Source organism: Schistocerca cancellata, chromosome 9 (assembly GCF_023864275.1).
Source record: "Schistocerca cancellata isolate TAMUIC-IGC-003103 chromosome 9, iqSchCanc2.1, whole genome shotgun sequence".
Classification (NCBI taxonomy): Eukaryota; Metazoa; Arthropoda; class Insecta; order Orthoptera; family Acrididae; genus Schistocerca; species Schistocerca cancellata.
Window position 1 is genome coordinate 312733704 of NC_064634.1, and position 21577 is coordinate 312755280.

At 43.2% G+C, this 21577-nt stretch overlaps 1 protein-coding gene across 1 annotated transcript in view; it reads right to left on the reverse strand.

Annotated features, from left to right (window-relative positions):
• LOC126101379 (uncharacterized) overlaps window positions 1–14508 on the reverse strand; it is a 98368-nt gene extending 83860 nt beyond the window's left edge. The window contains exons 1-2 of the mRNA XM_049912045.1: window positions 14494–14508; window positions 4289–4562 (exon numbers count right to left, since the gene is read on the reverse strand). Of these exons, the coding sequence (XP_049768002.1) occupies window positions 4289–4562; window positions 14494–14508 (289 nt within the window). The remainder of the gene's footprint in view (window positions 1–4288; window positions 4563–14493) is intronic.
• Window positions 14509–21577: the final 7069 nt, after the last annotated feature.

The window sequence follows — 21577 nt, forward strand, 5'->3', positions numbered from 1 at the left end:
ACAGTTAATACTTGGTGGCATATAACTAAAGGTCTGCGCAGGCGCGTATGAATCCACGAATATCCGTAGTAATTTTGACTTTGCGGATAAAAGCCGGCGGCGACGTGGATAGCTATTACTTTGTGCTTAAAAATCAAAGCACAATCTCAGTATTCCAACTCTCTCCTATTTTTCCAGTACAACTGATCCATAATAGCAGTTATTATAGTTTGAAGTCAGTATTATTACCCTTTTGAGGTGTAGCGCCGATTGAGTGAGCGGTGTTCTGGAGGCGTCAGATGCGTTGTTGACGTCTGCAGGAGCCAGAGATGGCGACGTCCGATTTCCCCACAACCGCGCGCACATCCTGCTTCCCTCCTACCAGCAGATGCCTGACGTCTGAGTCATCCCTGCTTCGTTTACGCCAACAGCGACCACTTAAAGTAATTACCTAAAGCTGTCACAAAGTGAGAAGAAGGCTGATCTAGGATGCGCCATCAATGGAATCTTCCTTCATTCCATGCCACCTGTTTGTGTAGCGCATCACTACATAAATACATTAATAACGTTCTCTATAAATTCAGTGAGAGTCTCAAACCTTCTCTTAAATACATTAACAAGTACTTAATGAACGCTTACTACGCTGTGAAATGTAGCACGTTAACGTGATTTAACACTATCATTAACTAACGCTCATTTGATAAATGAATAGTTCGTCTAACATTTAACAATTTGCACGTTCTAACATAGCTTCGCTTGAGTTCCCAAAGTCGGAGATATATTTTGCAGTAAATTTCACAAAACCTGTTTGCACACATACCAGACAAGACTGTAATTTAAGGATATACAAGAATACGACAGACCACGTTGTACTAAAATATGGTCGCCATTGGTCTCTTCGTTCTTGGTCAATAGAATGCAAACCACAAGGTCTCACTTCAAGCAGACGAAAATTTAGGATTGGTGCTAGTTTCAAAATTGTTTATAATATTTTAATATCCGTAGACACAGATAAGGGTCTTGTAAAAGCAGTGAGAAGGCAAATAGTATTTTTCTTATTCGAAGATAGCTCTAGATATTAGGTATCTCGCACCTAACAGCGATTCGCAGAGTGCAGATGTACATGAAGTAGATCTACTTATAAATTATTACTCTCGATCCACCCTTGTATGCTGGGCACAGGATTTATAGCACAGCTTTCGTACCATTTTTCTACACTTGCACTTTCGAATAGCACATGGGGAATCTTACTTCTTCTTCATCATCAATCGCTAGATTCTTTCTCTCCATCTGGATCTATTAGAATCTAACTTTTTGCGTTTTACACAACTACAAACTCCGGTATAACGTATAGCTTGCTTTAAAACTGTCAGTGGCGGTTTTTTTCGATCTAGCTTTACTTATAATATCCGTTTTACGCGTGGAGAAAGTGAGCACCTGGCTTCTCTATATCATTTTGTAATTCCTTTAGAGTTCCTGCAAATGATCTAAGAGGTCTCCTGAAGTAGTTTCCTAAATGATGAATATAGAGAACGGCAGAGGGTGTAGTGGACTGACAAGACAGCCAGTCCACAGTGACGGGTAACCGAAAGGCACGCGTACACACACGCCGACTGGCGTGAAGTCTGGAACAGGATACGTTATTAATGCACTAAAGAAAAGTACGTAGCATCTGCTTACTTAACTTTAATTCATCCTTGTGGTACATCACTCTTGACTATACAAATGAGACTCTCTCCAGATATGGTTAATGGCGCCTTGCTAGGTCGTAGTCATGGACTTAGCTGAAGGCTATTCTAACTGTCTCTCGGCAAATGAGAGAAAGACTTCGTCAGTGTAGTCGCTAGCAAAGTCGTCGTACAACTGGGTCGAGTGCTAGTACGTCTCTCTAGACCTGCCATGTGGTGGCGCTAGGTCTGCAATTACTGACAGTGGCGACACGCGGGTCCGACATGTACTAATGGACCGCGGCCGATTTAAAGCTACCACCTAGCAAGTGTGGTGTCTGGCGGTGACACCACAGAGGGCATATTTCGCTTCCTTGGTGTTGTGTACATAGTTCCGCGTAGTCAGCGTGTACACAACTTTCCCACTACAGCGCGCCCCGCTAAGCACAACAGCGCAGGCTCAGCGCTCTTCCGTCTCCGCACTACGAGATGTCGCTGCCTTAGAGACGGACCAAATTCTGCTTCCGCCGATCCGCGTATTAATATGTAACGCAGCCAATGAGATTGCTTCTAATGTAGAACCTTTTCTCCTCGCGGATCCCACTCGCGCAGTGATACCTGAACGCGCATTAGTCAGTCTGCATTTGTCTGCACCATTCTGTACCAGTCTGCATTAGTCTGCACCAGTCTATAGTCAAGTTTCAGTCTGCACCTAAGAAGATTATCATATTCCTGTACATAGCCGTGAAGATAAATGTATAGACACTTTGTCAAGTATCAGAGATATGTGAGAATAAGATTAACGTACCAAGACCAAAGGAACTTCAGATTGTTAATTGTAAATAGCATCCAGAATCAAGTTATGTAATGTTTATGCTTGTTATTATTTTAATAAATGTGTGTGAAAATTAATAAAATTCTGTTTAAAGTTGGTCACCGTCAATCTGCTACTCTAAGTGTGCAAGTGGCATTTCTATCGTCTGACGTAACGGCAGAAGATAAACACGCCACGATAAGACCACGAGACAGTTTGCTGCCACTCGCCTACTTCGTTAGAGCGAAAAGTCAAATAATCTGATGGTGTGTGTACCGAAGGTCTTACAGTATACACACCACACTTGGGGAAACACACTGGGATTTCACTGCATAACTTACCTTCAATTACTACGACCTCTGATCTTTCTGGAAAGAAATCACGAATCCAATTGCAACCTTGACACGATATTCCATAAGCACACATTTTGAATAGAAGTTGCTTTTGAGGGACGACATCAACAGTCATCCTGCAAATCTAGAAATACGAAAATAACTTCAGATCCCCTGTAGATACCATGCATAACTCGTCGTGAACAACGAGCCTCTTGTCTTTCACGGGAAGGATACGCACTGAGGTGACAGAAGTCACTGGATACCTCCTAATATCGTATGGACCTCCTTATGCCCAATGTAGTGAAGCAAGTCGACGTGGAATGGCCTTAACAAGTCTCTGGAAGTCCCTTGGAGAAGTATTGGGCCATGCTGCATCTACGGCTGTCCAAACTGTGGCCCGTGCAGGACTCTGTGCAAGTGCACGAACACACCTCTCGATTTTGTGCCACAAATATTGGATGGGATTCATGTCTGGCGGTCTGGATGGCCAAATCATTCACTACAATTGTCCAGAAGGTTCTTCAAACCACTCGCGAACAATTGTGGGCTGATGACATAGCGCATTGTCATTCATAAAAACTCCATCGTTGTTTGAGAACATGGACTCCATGAATGACTGTAGATGGTCTCCAAGTAGCCGAACATAACCATTTCCAGTCAACGATCGATTCAGTTGGATCAGAGGACTCAGTCCATTCCCTGTAAACACAGCCCACGCCATTATGCAGCCACCACAAGCTTGCACAGTGCCTTGTTGACAACTTGTGCCCATGACTTTATGGGGCCTGTGCCACACTTGAATCCTACCATCTGCTCTTACTAACTGAACCTGGGACTCATTTGACCAGGCCAGACTACTAGTGTCCAACGATATGAACACGAGCATAGCAGAGGCGGTGCAGGCGATGCCGTGCAGTTAACAAAGGCACTCGCGTCGACCGTCTGCTGCCATTGCGCACTAACGCCAAATTTCACCGCACTTTCCTAACGTATACGTCCGTCGTAAGTCCCACATTGATTTCTGCAGTTATTTCACGCAATGTTGATTGTCTGTTAGCACTGACAAGCCTACACAAACGCCAATGCTCTCGATCGTTAAGTGAAGGCCATCGGGTACCGCGTTGTCCGTGGTGTGAGGTAACGCCTAAAATTTTGTATTCTCGCTACACTGTGGATCTCGGAATATTGAATTCCCTAACAATTTCCGAAATAGAATGTCCCATGTGTCTAGCTCCAACATAGATTCCGCGTTCAAAGTCTGTGAATTCCCGTCATGCTACTGGTCGCAGGCCTTTTCATATGAATCACCTGAGTACAAAAATGTTAAGTCCGCTAATGAACTGCCCTTTTATATTTTGTACGCGATACTTCCGCCATCTGTATATGCGCATGTCGCTGTCCTATGACTTTTGTCACCTCATTGTACTGCGAGTACGTACTGGTTATACACCGTCAGGTAGCTTGCGGCCGCAGCTGCCGGGCTAGCGACTCACGTGGGTTTGCGGTTACCACGGCCAGCAGCAGGAGAGACGCGGCGGCGACGGCGGAGGCGGCCGTGGGCGGCATGTCTGGTGGCGGCGGCTGGCTGAAGGCTTCTGCTGGCCGGGGGCGGCGGCGGCTCTGGCCTGCCGGCCCCCACCCCGGGCACTGCTCGCTGGCTGCTCCGACACCCCACGCCAGGCGACTTCGCCAGGCCCAAGAGCGACGTTTCCTCGCCACTATCCTTCCACAGCACTCATTCTGTCTTCCATCTGCTCCTCCCTTGCTCTGATTTTGTCATACTTTCAAATACTTTATACCCCATCATCGAAAACTTCAGCTTCAGTATCGTTACCACCGCCACAACCACCACAACTTGTGTGCTCAACACCCCCAGTGTCACCCCCACCACCCACTACCACCACCACAATCAACTTCAAGTGATCACAAATCTTGAAGACCGTGAGCTGCTTAAAAATAGTTCCTTCTACTCTTCAGCCTGATGTCTGACATCATTTTGCGTTTCTTCCTTTCAACACATTCCTAATCCACCAAAGGACCATTTTGTCTGAGTTTCTACCACAAGTCTGTGTATTTCATGTTCAGACATCATTATCACATGATGGACTCACTGAATGTGCTTGGTTCTCTCATCATCCTAGCGCATCCCTGATACTGCATTATTATCATTATTGTCATCACCTACCGGCAAAGACCTTGCCGTAGTGGATACACCGTTCCCCATGAGATCACCGAAGTTAAGCGTTGTCTGTGTATTTCATGTTCAGACATCATTATCACATGATGGACTCACTGAATGTGCTTGGTTCTCTCATCATCCTAGCGCATCCCTGATACTGCATTATTATCATTATTGTCATCACTTACCGGCAAAGACCTTGCCGTAGTGGATACACCGTTCCCCATGAGATCACCGAAGTTAAGCGTTGTCGAGCGTGGTCGGCACTTGCATGGGTGACCATCCAGGCCACCATGCGCTGTTGCCATTTTTCGGGGTGTACTCAGCCTCGTGATGCCAATTGAGGAGCTACTCGACCGAATAGTAGCGGATTCGGTCAAGAATACCATCATAACGACCGGGAGTGGTGTGCTGACCCCATGCTCCTCCTATCCGCATCCTCAATTGAGGATGACACGGCGGTCGGATGTTCCCGGTAGGCCACTCGTGGCTGAAGAGGGATTGCTTTTTATCATCACCTACCAATCACAGATACTAAAGATCATGAACTGATTTAAGAAATTGACTGCGTTTCTTTTATCTGAAATGCCCATCAGGTTGAGTTCGTTCTTCACATCCTCCTGCAAATGAAGTCTACAGTTACCAAGTGGATATAATTTCTGTTTGTCTCATTCCGTCACAGGTCTGGGAATTCCATTATCAAGTGGTCTTGTCATTTGGCAGACTAATTGATCTGCTCTCTTCACATTGCTTTCACGGGGTCCTACATTTCTTCCTCCTGTGTGTTAACGTTGTCGACTCAGCGTATTCCTAATACCACATCACTTTCATCATCAGTAATCACAGATCCTGAACACCTCGAGCTGCTTTAACAATTAGCGTCCATCTCTTTCGATATGGAACACCCATCTGGTTGAGGTCAATTGTCCTGTTACTATGCCAATACAGTGTTTGTCGAGGGCTCACGTTTTCTATGGATTTTACTCCATCACAGGTCTAAAGATCCCCATCTGATCCTCCTCTGCACTAATATGATCCCCATACATCATTGTCATCAACGTCCACTGATCTCAGTTCCTGATGACAACGGATTGCTTTAAGAAGTAGCCTCAGTCTGTTTCGATCTGAAACACCTATCTGGCTGATGTCGTTTCCTAAATAACTCTGCCAGTGCACTTTTTGACAACTGAAGGGATACAGTTTCTGTGGGCTTCTCTCCATCGCAGGTCTAGGTGTGTAATTTTCGGGCATCCTTGCGGAACCCATTGGATCAGCTTGCTACACGTCACATTCGTAACTCGGCGTCCACTCATCATACCAGACACAACTTGCTGCGTTTGTTGCCTCCATTCTCCTCTATCCAGAGCACGTCTAAGGCCTGTCCTCATCACCTAATCTATAAGATGTCTAGGCTGTTCTTTCTTGAATTCCTAGCTTTCTAGATTATGATATTTTTATTTCTTCTTTCTGAAATCGCTTTGCATATTTCTCCTGCATTTCCTTCACTACTTCCTCAATGTACGGACTGATTAACATTGGGGATAGGCTGCAACTCTATCTCACTACCTCGCGACTACTGTTCTTCGAGTCTTATAACTGCAGTTTGAAATTTTTACTGGTTCTAAATAAGCTATGCCTTCTTTTTTTTTACTATATGGTACATAAAAATAAAAAATAAAAGAGTTTCCTTTCTATTGTTGGCTACCTGTTTACGTTATCAAATCATTATTTGACTCTCGTTTCCCATCTTGGGATTACGATGTTAATAGCTGGCGTATGTAGGTCTGATTGTGAATAGTTGAACTATTTACAATTTCTACATAATCACACTGCTGAAAATCACGTGCTTGAAACTTAATATTGAAGCTCTGCAACAAGCATTTTAAAAAGCGCAGATGTACTGAACAATTTTATGAGTAAGTAGAGTTGTTAGTCGTTCGGTGATATGCCAGTATCAAATTAATATGCAGACAAGTTACAGCTTGTTGAATTCTCGTGGACAAGAGCAATTCCAGTGCACGAATGGCAGGAGACGTGATTTAAATAAGAAAGCACGCTTGGCCGAGACTGAATGAAAAAGATGACAAGACGAAGCATTGTGCAGTTGCTATAAGCAGGACTGTGTAGTATCCTCAGCGTTACACCCTCCCCCCCCCCCCCCCCATTTGCGCCAGAAAACGGAAAAACGGTATAAGCCATGCACCTCGCGTTGCCGTTGTCGTTCCACCATCTCTTCATGCAACTTCCTCAATAAGCATCTTAGTCTGGCTCAGTAAATATTCTAAATCTGTATTTTTCATTGGCAAGTAAACTGTTCTGTGTTACGATAACAGTGTATTCTTTTGGGGAAGACCCTCCGCTGATATTTTTCTTCATGCTTGCAGCAACTCTTTATACTTCGATAGTTTATTTTTAACAAATGTGGGAGAGCAGTTCGGAAACTTCAAGTTTATTACTCTCCGTTAGCGTAGTCAGACACGGATTCACCACCAAAGAACATTTTAGTAATAGGACTTATATTTTCACACATATCAATTTCCAGTTTTCTGTATTAATTTTAGGGCAATAAAGAAATATGGAAATTAAGAGTCTAAAGAATCACTGGCTGTGTTTAACAGTGAATATATCTTTCTGCTCTTTGCTAATATTGATGTGCTTGCGGATTCACGGGCTGATCTAACATGCTGTCGAGAAGTCCGACACGCTTCGAGAATCTTCGGGTGGAACTGACAAGCCACAGGAAGGTAAGTAAAGAAAGACAGCAACGGAAAGAAGGACTTCCCACACTGAGAAAAGACCAACAGAAAGACTGACTTTCCAGACACAGACAGAAATGATTGAAAGAAACTATACTTCCCTCACTTACACAATCGCATAGACACAACTCCCTGACTTGTCTTCACAGTCGTAGGGTTAGGTTAAGTATTGATAATGTTAAGTTGCATTGTGATTTTATATCTTGTACACTTGGATGTTAGCCAAAGTGTGACAGTTGGTTCCTATCTAGGACGTGATGTACTTACTGCCACAAAAATGTCACAGAGCGTGTGGTGTGTGCTGCCTCTCCTTCTGCAGGATGTTACAATACATGATGGCAGTAATTCGCGCCCATATCATATCACAGCCCAGCATATGCGCCTCTCATCCAATCCAAGCCAGTTCTGTACAGGCCAATAAATGAAATACCAAACCTCATCCTAGTATTTCTACCAGCCATTAAAACGAAAGAGCGAATCACATCCTAGTAATTTACAACCCATTAAAACAAAACAGCTATCTTGGCCATGATCGAATGTATCCAAATGATATGAATTTTACACACACACACTAAAACAAAACAACTATCTTGGCCATGATCGAATGTATCCAAATGATATGAAATTTACACACACACACACACACACACACACACACACACACACACACACACACACACATAAGGGCGCAATCGCACACACACACAATAATTATGCCATCAGCGTATAGGTTAAGAAGCACTTAAGAAGGCTGATAATTAGATCGCTGTATCAAACTTGGTGTAAGGCACAATGGACCCTCAAATTAAATATTTCCACATCTAAATAGTTTTATGAAACTCTTGTCAAGTGTTACAGCGTTTTTTCTGCACCTCAAATGACTGCAAAAATGCAATGTTTGTGTTCAGGTGTCACAGGTTTATATCTACACACATATAATTGGCAAAATCAATGCCTAATTCAAAACTGTGAACTCACAAATTAAGTACCTCATGCTGTGTACGGATCTAAATAACAGTTATATTTAATTTTTAGAACTGAACGTGATATAAGGCACAGTGAACCGTCAAATAAATATTACTGTTGAGTCCTGCCGAGTTGTCAAAGATGGGGTGTTTAGAAAACCTGCTTCTCGGATCGCTAGACAACAATTCAAGCAAATCGTATTAATGAGTTTCATTACGAAAAGCACATGACAATACTTAACTTGTGTTAAACAAACGTGTCGCAAGCAAAGGTCGAGAGACAAAACAAACAATGTTCTTCAGTATATACAATTCCTAAGTCGCTGGTCTTGAAGTGCATAATTTTGAAGCTGCTGTTGAAGTTGGCAGCGACCAGTGGGCACAGAGGCCACTGCAATCGATTTGTCGTCTTCGAGAGGCGTCATCAGCGTGCCATTGGCTGACGTCTTCTTCACAGACCTCTCTGCTCTTGAATATCGGTAGTATATGGAACTGAATCACTTAGGGCCGGTAATCGTCTGATATGCATTTATATCAAATTCCGTGAAGGGTACGTAATACCGAGCGGAACTCAGTATTCGATGTGGTCCCCGTCTGGCGTGCCGGCGCATTGACTTTACGCCATAACGATTACCATACCTAATTTCTATAACAAGAGACACGACGCTTGTCAAGTGACAGAATAATTTTTCGACGTGTAAAATGTTAGCAAAAATACATGAACTTCACCAGCAACACGATATTTATGTAATGATATTTTCGAATCGTTTCGAAAAATACGTTAAGAACACACTAAGTGGTTACGTCAAGTGTCACAACTGTATTTCAACGTCTAAAATATGTGTCAGAATACACAAAGTGTGTCTGCGTTTCAGTCGTATGCTTACTTAACGGTATGTTACTCGTTTCAAAGAGTAATGTCACCTCGCCAAGCACCAGTTCTTTTTTTTTTTTGGGGGGGGGGGGGGCAGGAGATAATGCATTACATTCCGCCATAGAAAAAATGTAACTATAGTACTGATGGGCTAATATTGATTTTTATTACATTTGTTCTAAGCATACACAAGTTTATGTACAAAAACAAACTTTCGAGAAAGGCTGTGACATTTACGAGCTATGGTGCGAAGGCTCTTTATGTATGTTTATAGTCAATACTAGAACCATAACCTGTTGATAGTACTCAAGAATAAGGCAAGTAAACACACAATATAACCAAAGACAAAAGAACTTACCAAGATCTATTTTAGGAAGAGAAGATGTTTTGATGATGTATTTATTGTGATATACCGCTTAAACTGCTTATATATCTCCTAGAATTTCATACTGCATGTAATACAATCGTTTAAAAACATTATAGCCAAAGACAATGGTGGAACAAGGTATCACACAGAGATGAAAAATCCATAGCTCGAAAATACAGTGCTTTCATCACAAAACTCTATGTTTGTACCATCATAAAATTATTAATAAAATACACAAAGATTTTGAGTACAAGTACATATACTCCTGGAAATGGAAAAAAGAACACATTGACACCGGTGTGTCAGACCCACCATACTTGCTCCGGACACTGCGAGAGGGCTGTACAAGCAATGATCACACGCACGGCACAGCGGACACACCAGGAACCGCGGTGTTGGCCGTCGAATGGCGCTAGCTGCGCAGCATTTGTGCACCGCCGCCGTCAGTGTCAGCCAGTTTGCTGTGGCATACGGAGCTCCATCGCAGTCTTTAACACTGGTAGCATGCCGCGACAGAGTGGACGTGAACCGTATGTGCAGTTGACGGACTTTGAGCGAGGGCGTATAGTGGGCATGCGGGAGGCCGGGTGGACGTACCGCCGAATTGCTCAACACGTGGGGCGTGAGGTCTCCACAGTACATCGATGTTGTCGCCAGTGGTCGGCGGAAGGTGCACGTGCCCGTCGACCTGGGACCGGACCGCAGCGACGCACGGATGCACGCCAAGACCGTAGGATCCTACGCAGTGCGGTAGGGGACCGCACCGGCACTTCCCAGCAAATTAGGGACACTGTTGCTCCTGGGGTATCGGCGAGGACCATTCGCAACCGTCTCCATGAAGCTGGGCTACAGTCCCGCACACCGTTAGGCCGTCTTCCGCTCACGCCCCAACATCGTGCAGCCCGCCTCCAGTGGTGTCGCGACAGGCGTGAATGGAGGGACGAATGGAGACGTGTCGTCTTCAGCGATGAGAGTCGCTTCTGCCTTGGTGCCAATGATGGTCGTATGCGTGTTTGGCGCCGTGCAGGTGAGCGCCACAATCAGGACTGCATACGACCGAGGCACACAGGGCCAACACCCGGCATCATGGTGTGGGGAGCGATCTCCTACACTGGCCGTACACCACTGGTGATCGTCGAGGGGACACTGAATAGTGCACGGTACATCCAAACTGTCATCGAACCCATCGTTCTACCATTCCTAGACCGGCAAGGGAACTTGCTGTTCCAACAGGACAATGCACGTCCGCATGTATCCCGTGCCACCCAACGTGCTCTAGAAGGTGTAAGTCAACTACCCTGGCCAGCAAGATCTCCGGATCTGTCCCCCATTGAGCATGTTTGGGACTGGATGAAGCGTCGTCTCACGCGGTCTGCACGTCCAGCACGAACGCTGGTCCAACTGAGGCGCCAGGTGGAAATGGCATGGCAAGCCGTTCCACAGGACTACATCCAGCATCTCTACGATCGTCTCCATGGGAGAATAGCAGCCTGCATTGCTGCGAAAGGTGGATATACACTGTACTAGTGCCGACATTGTGCATGCTCTGTTGCCTGTGTCTATGTGCCTGTGGTTCTGTCAGTGTGATCATGTGATGTATCTGACCCCAGGAATGTGTCAATAAAGTTTCCCCTTCCTGGGACAATGAATTCACGGTGTTCTTATTTCAATTTCCAGGAGTGTATAAGCACATATCGCTTGTCATAAAACAGAAGTGTAATTACGGATCTCTGTTTGCAAACGAAAATAGAACTTTGCACCAAAATAAAATTCTTTCTCAAAATAATAAGATTTCAAACACAAAACATACATGTTACTATCGTTGTAGTTGAATTGTTCTTTTACATTGAAACGAGAAACATGTGTTGCATATTGGCATTACTGATAGAACATATGGTACACCGGTGACACCCAAAGTTGGGTAATTATAGCACACTTTTAAAGTCGCAATAAAACGCCAAATTACATATTTCCACATCTACATTCCTTGTTTTACAGTATTTATTAAAATAGGCATGACTCCATTATTGGCACTACTGAAATAAATTGTAGTTTAGCCTTTGTACTCGTGTTAAATTGACAAAATACACACAAAATTGCCCTAGCATTGCAAAACACTCATGGTCACTAATGACGATCTGACTTAAAGCTTAAAGTGCGCTTGCAAAAGAGAATAGTTTGGTCTTTTGCTAAAGTAAACCGTTATTAGCACTTCAAAATTTTCCACAAACTCATCTTAATTCAGTTACAGCCAACAAAACATTGTAGTAACCGCATCCACATTCAGAATCAGCCAAAAATTATATTGATCCCTTACTAAGATATTAACTTCATCTAGCAGTTCAGAATGTTTTTTGTCTTCCACTATCTCACAGCAGAAAGTGCTTGACATGTTGCCCCTGTATACATCACCCTGTTATAGCAAAATTGCGATAAATTACCCCATATATCACAACATAATAGCAAAATTGTATCACATTAGCTATGTTATAGTAAGATTGTGACATATTTTCCACATTATCGTATAATTTTTCTAACTGCTCTTCATGTTAGAGAAAAATAGTAACAAACTTCCGTTCTTGTTACAGCTAAATTGCAACAAATTACCCTGCACATTATAGTAAAGCTGCTGTATATTGTTCTACATGTTCGTGTGAAATTGTACAGTTGTTCTCTATGCTACAACTTACATTTCATGTTATAGTAAAACAGTAAGAAATTGCCCTCCATGATACAGCAAAACTGTGTCGAATTGCCCTTTATATTACAGCGATACTTTAATAAATTGTCTTATATTACAACAGAATCATGAGAAACTGTTTACTTGCATGTCTGGTTGAACAGACATAGTTGACGAGACATCCTTCGAACTAAATTTGCTAAATGCAAATAATTTAAGCTGTGTTAGGTATAGATGTCAAATGTACAACCTACTAGTCTCGTCAAATGTAGTATACGAACATTTGACACGATAGTGAGATTTCAATGATCTGAAAATAATTACATTATCAGTCTAAAGGACTACGGAGGTAAGCTATGAGAAATTAGGGCTCTTACGGTAGCATATAGGCTGTCATTTGTCCCTCGCTGTTCACAAGTGGAACAGGAAAGGAAATGACTAGTGATGGTACGAATTACCCTCCATCATGCACCATACCGTACCTTGCGGAGTATGTATGTAGATGTTTAAGTGTAATATACTGAATTGATTTACACTTGTTCATTGGCACAATTCTCATGGAGACATGTTCATGCACAACAGAATACACAAGAGTGATATCACGTAGAAATAGGAAGTATAAGTTACCGACAATGAAGTACGCTGTTTACAGTCGATGATGACACTTGTACAACACAATATTGTACTGTCAGAATGTGTCAGTGAGTAGTAAACACGAAGTAAGTGGATTAACGCGAGTTGACAGTCATGAAATTATGTACTCAATAGTTCTCTCGTGATGAATGAAGCACTGCAGTAGTAGTGTAAAAATGAACACTTCTTTCTGTACACCAGTAGATACATACTAGTAAACTTATCAGAGGCGTAGCTTAACGTAGTTTTATGGGCGTATCGCGATTTCGTGTTATGAAGCTTTCTTTCCCTCAGCATCTGCAACGACGAATAGTCTCGCCAGTGCGATGTATGAACACAACACTCATAAATATCAAGTGATAATGTTGTATGCAAATATTTTGTCAGGACTGGAAAATGAGACTGAAAAAATGACAACCTGTGTAATATTAAAGTAAGATGAGACTATGAATATAGATTGGTTTCAAATGAACATTCAAAATGGTGATGCCCGAGAGAAAAATGTGATAAAGATTGTAATATAAAAACGTAGAAATGTTGCGAGACATAAAATAACAAGAAATGTTCGTAACATTAACTATCTTGTATGTATAATTTCTGTACAGTGTTTATATAAACTTTTGTGCAATATTTATGTAAAGAAACGTAAACTACGTATGAAAATATATATGGACGGAGTAACAAATACGCAAACCCGGCGTGTCAATATATTTTACAATGTAAATACTGTCCGCCCCCGGTAGCTGAGTGATCAGCGCGACATAATGCCAATACTAAGGACCCGGGTTCGATTCCCGGCCGGGTCGGAGATTTTCTCCGCTCAGCGACTGGGTATTGCGTTGTCGTAATCATCATCATTCCATCCCCATCGACGCGCAAGTCGCCGAAGTGGCGTCAAATCGAAAGACTTGCACTCGGCGAACGATCTACCCGACGGGAGGCCCTAGTCACATGACATTTACAATGTAAATACTTAGGTTATCGTAAGAATGATGAAGTGTAAAATCTATCTATACGACACAATGTAAAGCTGTTTTCCAGGATTGCATATGTGAACTAATAATTGTAAATGTGCTACGAACATTTTGTGAAGGTTTGAAACCCGTAATTCTGTGTGTTCCCGCAAAAAACGTGTGCCAGTGCTGGTCAGTAATGAACATTTATATCCACAGTGGACTAGTGTATCGACAAGATATTCTACTACAGAGATGGTATGCAGACGAATGAAGGCACTGGAGACTTACCTTGAACCCATTCATGTGCCTTCGGGATGATGATAGCGTGAGCCTAGTTCAACCACTAAAACATGTGGATTACGACAGGAGCAAATGCCTGGGCCGTAAACGACGAACCTCATCGCCTCAGCGTCGATGGTTCCACGATGCACAAGCCTCAGCACACAACGCTGCATCAGTGAGATGAAGACCGTAATTGACTTCGGGTAAAGAAGAGGAATTGTAGCACACTCATGGACAGCTCAGTTTAATTACAGCGTCCACAAACTCAAGTGTGCGGTTCGATTCCAATAATCAATCTGCAGACACTGAATTTAAATGCGCCTGTTGACGCAACTCTTAAAATTTTTTATAAATAGCAGTACTATTAATTTGAATGGTGTACGTTAAACAAAATGTTTATGTAATGACACGTTCCGGGAGTGAACGAGGTAAACGTGGCTACCAATAAAGGTCTCAGTACGCTGACAGACCAAGAGTTTGAAGTACAAAAAGAGGTGCAAATAGTGTAATGCACCACCACTGTATACTGACGTATACAGGGAGCGGGGGGTGGGGGTGGGGGGGACATCTGAATAAGCTGACAGAAAACTGAAACTTTTGCGCTGATGCGATAAAGATATATGTACTTATACTCTTTCAATATTGTGTTAAAAGTTAAATATGGGGAAGTCGCAAGTTTTCATTCCCCTCCCGAGTTACGTCGTAATCTCATCCCGATGCGATGAGGACTTGGATTTTTAAATGGGCGTTTCCTGAGAAAAAGGCAACACGAAGAGAGAATAGCCGACGCAGCCACGCCGGCATTGTTGTACATCGCTGGAGAGGCGAGGTAAATATCAACACTTATACCAGAATGCAGGCGAATTAATCTTCAATCAATGTTCCGGAACTGCCACAGCATTTCTCAACACGCACGCATCCATATCTGCGTGCGTTCCTGGACTTACAATTTCTGGTGTGGCTAAACGTGCATTAGCATGACTGCCTCAGCCTTGAACAATTCACATTATCTCTCTCCCTCTCTGCTACACATTGAATATAGTCGATGATAACGGGGTATGTATTAACAGACCGAAAGTGTGCGACACTTACGTCATTTTTCATATTTTTTCGACAGTCATCCATACGTATATGGTCATATGGCTGGCATACCCGTGAGTTGCTTGATTTTCTGCGAGAATACTCGTATTTGCGTGTATTATACACCAACCTACTAAAGACTCCTAAGATTTCCCCTCTTCCCGATGATTCACATGCATGCATGTTGGATACGACGACGATGAAAACTATAGTAACTGTCGCTTTGTACCTATATGAGGCTCAACGAGTGGCGCAGACGATGGATGTATTGGAAACTCGCAGTCTGGAAATAATTCCGTATACTGTTCCAACCAATCAGAAAGCTTGTGTGCAGACTCTTGTGGTGCTGCACTTGATGGAAACTCAGTCTGGAAACAGTTCTATATGTTCATTTGACTTCCACTCCATTGTGCAGGGATCTGCCACAGGGAGCTGACATGTGTACAGAGTTCATTTCTGCTGCTGCTCAGACTTTTTTCCGTAAGTATATGATGTGGTTCGTTATTTCTATTTACACTTTTCACCTCTGATACGTATTCACAAACCTGTCTGGACATTTACAAATATATCTTTCGGGTATTTATTTTTATTACTCCAGCAGTAAGTTATTCGTTAGTTGAAGTGCGTCGACTGCAGGTAGCATCTTCGGCCTTCTCCTTCTCTCTCTCTCTCTCTCTCTGCCGGCCGCGGTGGTCTAGCGGTTCTAGGCGCTCAGTCCGGAACCGCGCGACTACTACGGTCGCAGGTTCGAATCCTGCCTCGGCAATGGATGTGTGTGGTGTCCTTAGGTTAGTTAGGTTTAAGTAGTTCTAAGTTCTAGGGGACTGATGACCACAGATGTTAAGTCCCATAGTGCTCAGAGCCATTTGAACCATTTCTCTCTCTCTCTCTCTCTCTCTCTCTCTCTCTCTCTCTCTCTCTCTCTCTCTCTTTCTCCCTCTCTCTCCCCCTCTAGTTACAGAGTGCGTCTCCCCTGCAGCGTCGTTTATAGATGAACAGTTAGCAAGTTATGCGTCCGATCCGCGACCATCCACCGTTGACAGCTCTACATACACTACTGGCCATTAAAATTGCTACACCAAGAAGAAATGCAGATGATAAACGGGTGTTCATTGGACAAATATATTATACTAGAACTGACATGTGATTACATTTTCACGCAATTTGGGTGCATAGATCCTGAGAAATCAGTATCCAGAACAACCACCTCTGGCCGTAGTAACGGCCTTGATACGACTGGGCATTGAGTAAAACAGAGCTTGGATGGCGTGTACAGGTACACCTGCCCATGCAGCTTCAACACGATACCACAGTTTATCAAGAGTAGTGACTGGCGTATTGTGACGAGCCAGTTGCTCGGTCACCATTGACCAGATGTTTTCTATTGGTGAGAGATCTGGAGAATGTGCTGGCCAGGGCAGCAGTAGAATATTTTCTGTATCCAGAAAGGCTCGTGCAGGACCTGCAACATGCGGTAGAACATTATCCTGCTTAAATGTAGGGTTTCGCAGGGATCGAATGAAGGGTAGACCCACGGGTTTTAACACATCTGCAATGTAACGTCCACTGTTCAAAGTGCCGTCAATAAGAACAAGAGGTGACCGAGACATGTAAGCAATGGCACCCCAAACCATCACGCCGGGTGATACGCCAGTATGGCGATGACGAATACACGCTTCCAATGTGCGTTCACCGCGATGTCGCCAAACACGGATGCGACCATCATGATGCTGTAAACAAAACCTAGATTCATCCGAAAAAATGACGTTTTGCCATTCGTGCAACCAGGTTCGTCGTTGAGTGCACCATCGCAGGCACTTCCAGTTTGTGATGCAGCGTCAAGGGTAACCGCAGCCATGTTCTCCGAGCTGATAGTCCGTGCTGCTGCAAACGTCATCGAACTGTTCGTGCAGATGGTTGTTGTCTGGCAAACGTCCCCATCTGTTGACTCAGGAATCTAAACGTGGCTGCACGATCCGTTACAGCCATGCGGATAAGATGCCTGTCATCTCGACTGCTATTGATACGAGGCCGTTGGGATCCAGCACGGCGTTCCGTATTACCCTCCTGAACCCACCGATTCTATATTCTGCTAACAGTCATTGGATCTCGACCAAAGCAAAGAGCAATGTCGCGATACGATAAACCGTAATCGCGGTAGGCTACAATCCGCCCTTTATCAAAGTCGGAAACGTGATGGTACGCATTTCTCCTCCTTACACGAGGCATCACAGCAACGTTTCACCAGGCAACGGCGGTCAACTGCTGTTTGTGTATGAGAAATCGGCTGGAAATGTTTCCTCATGTCAGCACGTTGTAGGTGTCGCCACCGGCGACAACCTTGTGTGAATGCTCTGAAAAGCTAATCATTTTCATATCACTGCATCTTCTTCCTGTCGGTTAAATTTCGCGTCTGTAGTACGTCATCTTCGTGGTATAGCAATTTTAATGGCCAGTAGTGTACATACATACACATAGAGACTCTGCACGCATATTATCAATTGCGAAGTCTCGATTTCAACCATTTGTACGTTATTTTCGGCAGTACTGCAGCTATGCAAAACGGTGTATTGGAGCACACTGCTATACTATACCATGCAATTAATGTGCTGTTGTATCTTGTACATAAGAACCATCGTTCTCAATAAACCATCATACTCTCTCGCCTATAAGCCCATGGATATTTCGCAGAACCTCTGTTACACAGACTGCATGCATTGAGGTAGAATGCATTAAAAATACAGTTTGTTAACGTGGGAAATGCCGAGCAACGGCAGGAGGAAGATGCAAATATCGGCTTAATACCATGTTCCTTAGTCAAATCGCTTTCAAAATACGGTGAATAGGGTCATTTTATTACGAGCTCACACCGCTAGAGACGCGCACGCGCAGTGTTCGTCTGTCAATACACACCACGCGACCACCGTCTATATTCAATGTCACGGTATTTGTCCGGAAGACCACTTAATTCGGAAGCAACACTGTATCTCGATTTATAAAGCATGTATAGTTTTTAACGTGGATATTGTTAGCGATACATGTGTGTGGCAGACCGCTTTTTATGCAGGGCGTCAGTATCACAGACGCTGCGATCATATTTTTAATAGTTGGTATCTTAAAAGATTATTATGACTCTCTTACTGAGACGCACTGATACCTCTCGCAAGAAAAAACAAATGGAGCATGTCCGTCCATCCCAGAATTTTCGCTGTTTTGTTTGGTACCATCAGCATTCAGTTACTGGCGAAGTATTATACCTAATAAGGAATGTGTGATAGTTTCGCTGTGATCAGTAGACTTATAAAGTATGTTATGGCATGTAAAGATACTGTGGTCATTGTTCCAAGATGTGCAGAGGAAACGAATATGCTAGGTAGTAAGGGAGGTATGAATCTGATGTGGAAAACTGCGATTTCAACGTACCGATAACTGTAAGGGGCATGAGAGATTTTATGAGGAAAATTATGATCAGTCGTAAGAAGGATACAGATATTCATTTTTCCAGAGCCACAGCTGTCAAGAAGAGGTATTTCCGATACTTCGCTCATCGTCTAATGTCATCAGATTGGGGCTGCAATCGTAAAATTCAATTTTCATTGCAGTGATAAATATGTGGCTGGTTTCCTAGGACGACACGGTTTAGCGCGCGTTGCGCGTGGCGAAGGTAGCCAGTGACCGCAACGAACGACAAAATCGATTTTTATGCAAATATAATCAGGAGAAAGAAAACTGGCGTTCTACGGATCGGAGCGTGGAATGTCAGATCCCTTAATCGGGCAGGTAGGTTAGAATATTTAAAAAGGGAAATGGATAGGTTAAAGTTAGATATAGTGGGAATTAGTGAAGTTCGGTGGCAGGAGGAACAAGACTTCTGGTCAGGTGACTACAGGGTTATAAACACAAAATCAAATAGGGGTAATGCAGGAGTAGGTTTAATAATGAATAGGAAAATAGGAATGCGGGTAAGCTACTACAAACAGCACAGCGAACGCATTGTTGTGGCCAAGATAGATACGAAGCCCACACCTACTACAGTAGTACAAGTTTATATGCCAACTAGCTCTGCAGATGATGAAGAAATTGAAGAAATGTATGATGAAATAAAAGAAATTATTCAGATAGTGAAGGGAGACGAAAATTTAATAGTCATGGGTGACTGGAATTCGAGTGTAGGAAAAGGGAGAGAAGGAAACGTAGTAGGTGAATATGGATTGGGGCTAAGAAATGAAAGAGGAAGCCGCCTGGTAGAATTTTGCACAGAGCACAACATAATCATAGCTAACACTTGGTTTAAGAATCATGAAAGAAGGTATCAGATAGATTATACAATCGTAAGACAGAGATTTAGGAACCAGGTTTTAAATTGTAAGACATTTCCAGGGGCAGATGTGGACTCTGACCACAATCAGTTGGTTATGACCTGTAGATTAAAACTGAAGAAACTGCAAGAAGGTGGGAATTTAAGGAAATGGGACCTGGATAAACTGAAAGAACCAGAGGTTGTACAGAGTTTCAGGGAGAGCATAAGGGAACAATTGACAGGAATGGGGGAAAGAAATACAGTAGAAGAAGAATGGGTAGCTTTGAGGGACGAAGTAGTGAAGGCAGCAGAGGATCAAGTAGGTAAAAAGGCGAGGGCTAGTAGAAATCCTTGGGTAACAGAAGAAATATTGAATTTAATTGATGAAAGGAGAAAATATAAAAATGCAGTAAATGAAACAGGCAAAAAGGAATACAAACGTCTCAAAAATGAGATCGACAGGAAGTGCAAAACGGCTAAGCAGGGATGGCTAGAGGACAAATGTAAGGATGTAGAGGCTTATCTCACTAGGGGTAAGATAGTTACTGCCTACAGGAAAATTAAAGAGACCTTTGGAGATAAGAGAACCACTTGTATGAACATCAAGAGCTCAGATGGAAACCCAGTTCTAAGCAAAGAAGGGAAAGCAGAAAGGTGGAAGGAGTATATAGAGGGTCTATACAAGAGCGATGTACTTGAGGACAATGTTTTGGAAATGGAAGAGGATGTAGATGAAGATGAGATGGGAGATACGATACTGCATGAAGAGTTTGACAGAGCACTGAAAGACCTGAGTCGGAACAAGGCCCCCGGAGTACACAACATTCCATTGGAACTACTGACGGCCTTGGGAGAGCCAGTCCTGTCAAAACTCTACCATCTGGTGAGCAAGATGTATGAAACAGGCGAAATACCCTCAGACTTCAAGAAGAATATAGTAATTCCAATCCCAAGGAAAGCAGGTGTCGACAGATGTGAAAATTACCGAACAATCAGTTTAATAAGCCACAGCTGCAAAAAACTAACACGAATTCTTTACAGACGAATGGAAAAACTAGTAGAAGCCGACCTCGGGGAAGATCAGTTTGGATTCCGTAGAAACACTGGAACACGTGAGGCGATACTGACCTTACGACTTACCTTAGAAGAAAGATTAAGAAAAGGCAAACCTACGTTTCTAGCATTTGTAGACTTAGAGAAAGCTTTTGACAATGTTGACTGGAATACTCTCTTTCAAATTCTAAAGGTGGCAGGGGTAAAATACAGGGAGCGAAAGGCTATTTACAATTTGTACAGAAACCAGATGGCAGTTATAAGAGTCGAGGGACATGAAAGGGAAGCAGTGGTTGGGAAGGGAGTAAGACAGGGTTGTAGCCTCTCCCCGATGTTATTCAATCTATATATTGAGCAAGCAGTAAAGGAAACAAAAGAAAAATTCGGAGTAGGTATTAAAATCCATGGAGAAGAAATAAAAACTTTGAGGTTCGCCGATGACATTGTAATTCTGTCAGAGACAGCAAAGGACTTGGAAGAGCAGTTGAACGGAATAGACAGTGTCTTGAGAGGAGGATATAAGATGAACATCAACAAAAGCAAAACGAGGATAATGGAATGTAGTCGAATTAAGTCGGGTGATGCTGAGGGAATTAGATTAGGAAATGAGACACTTAAAGTAGTAATGGAGTTCTGCTATTTGGGGAGCAAAATAAC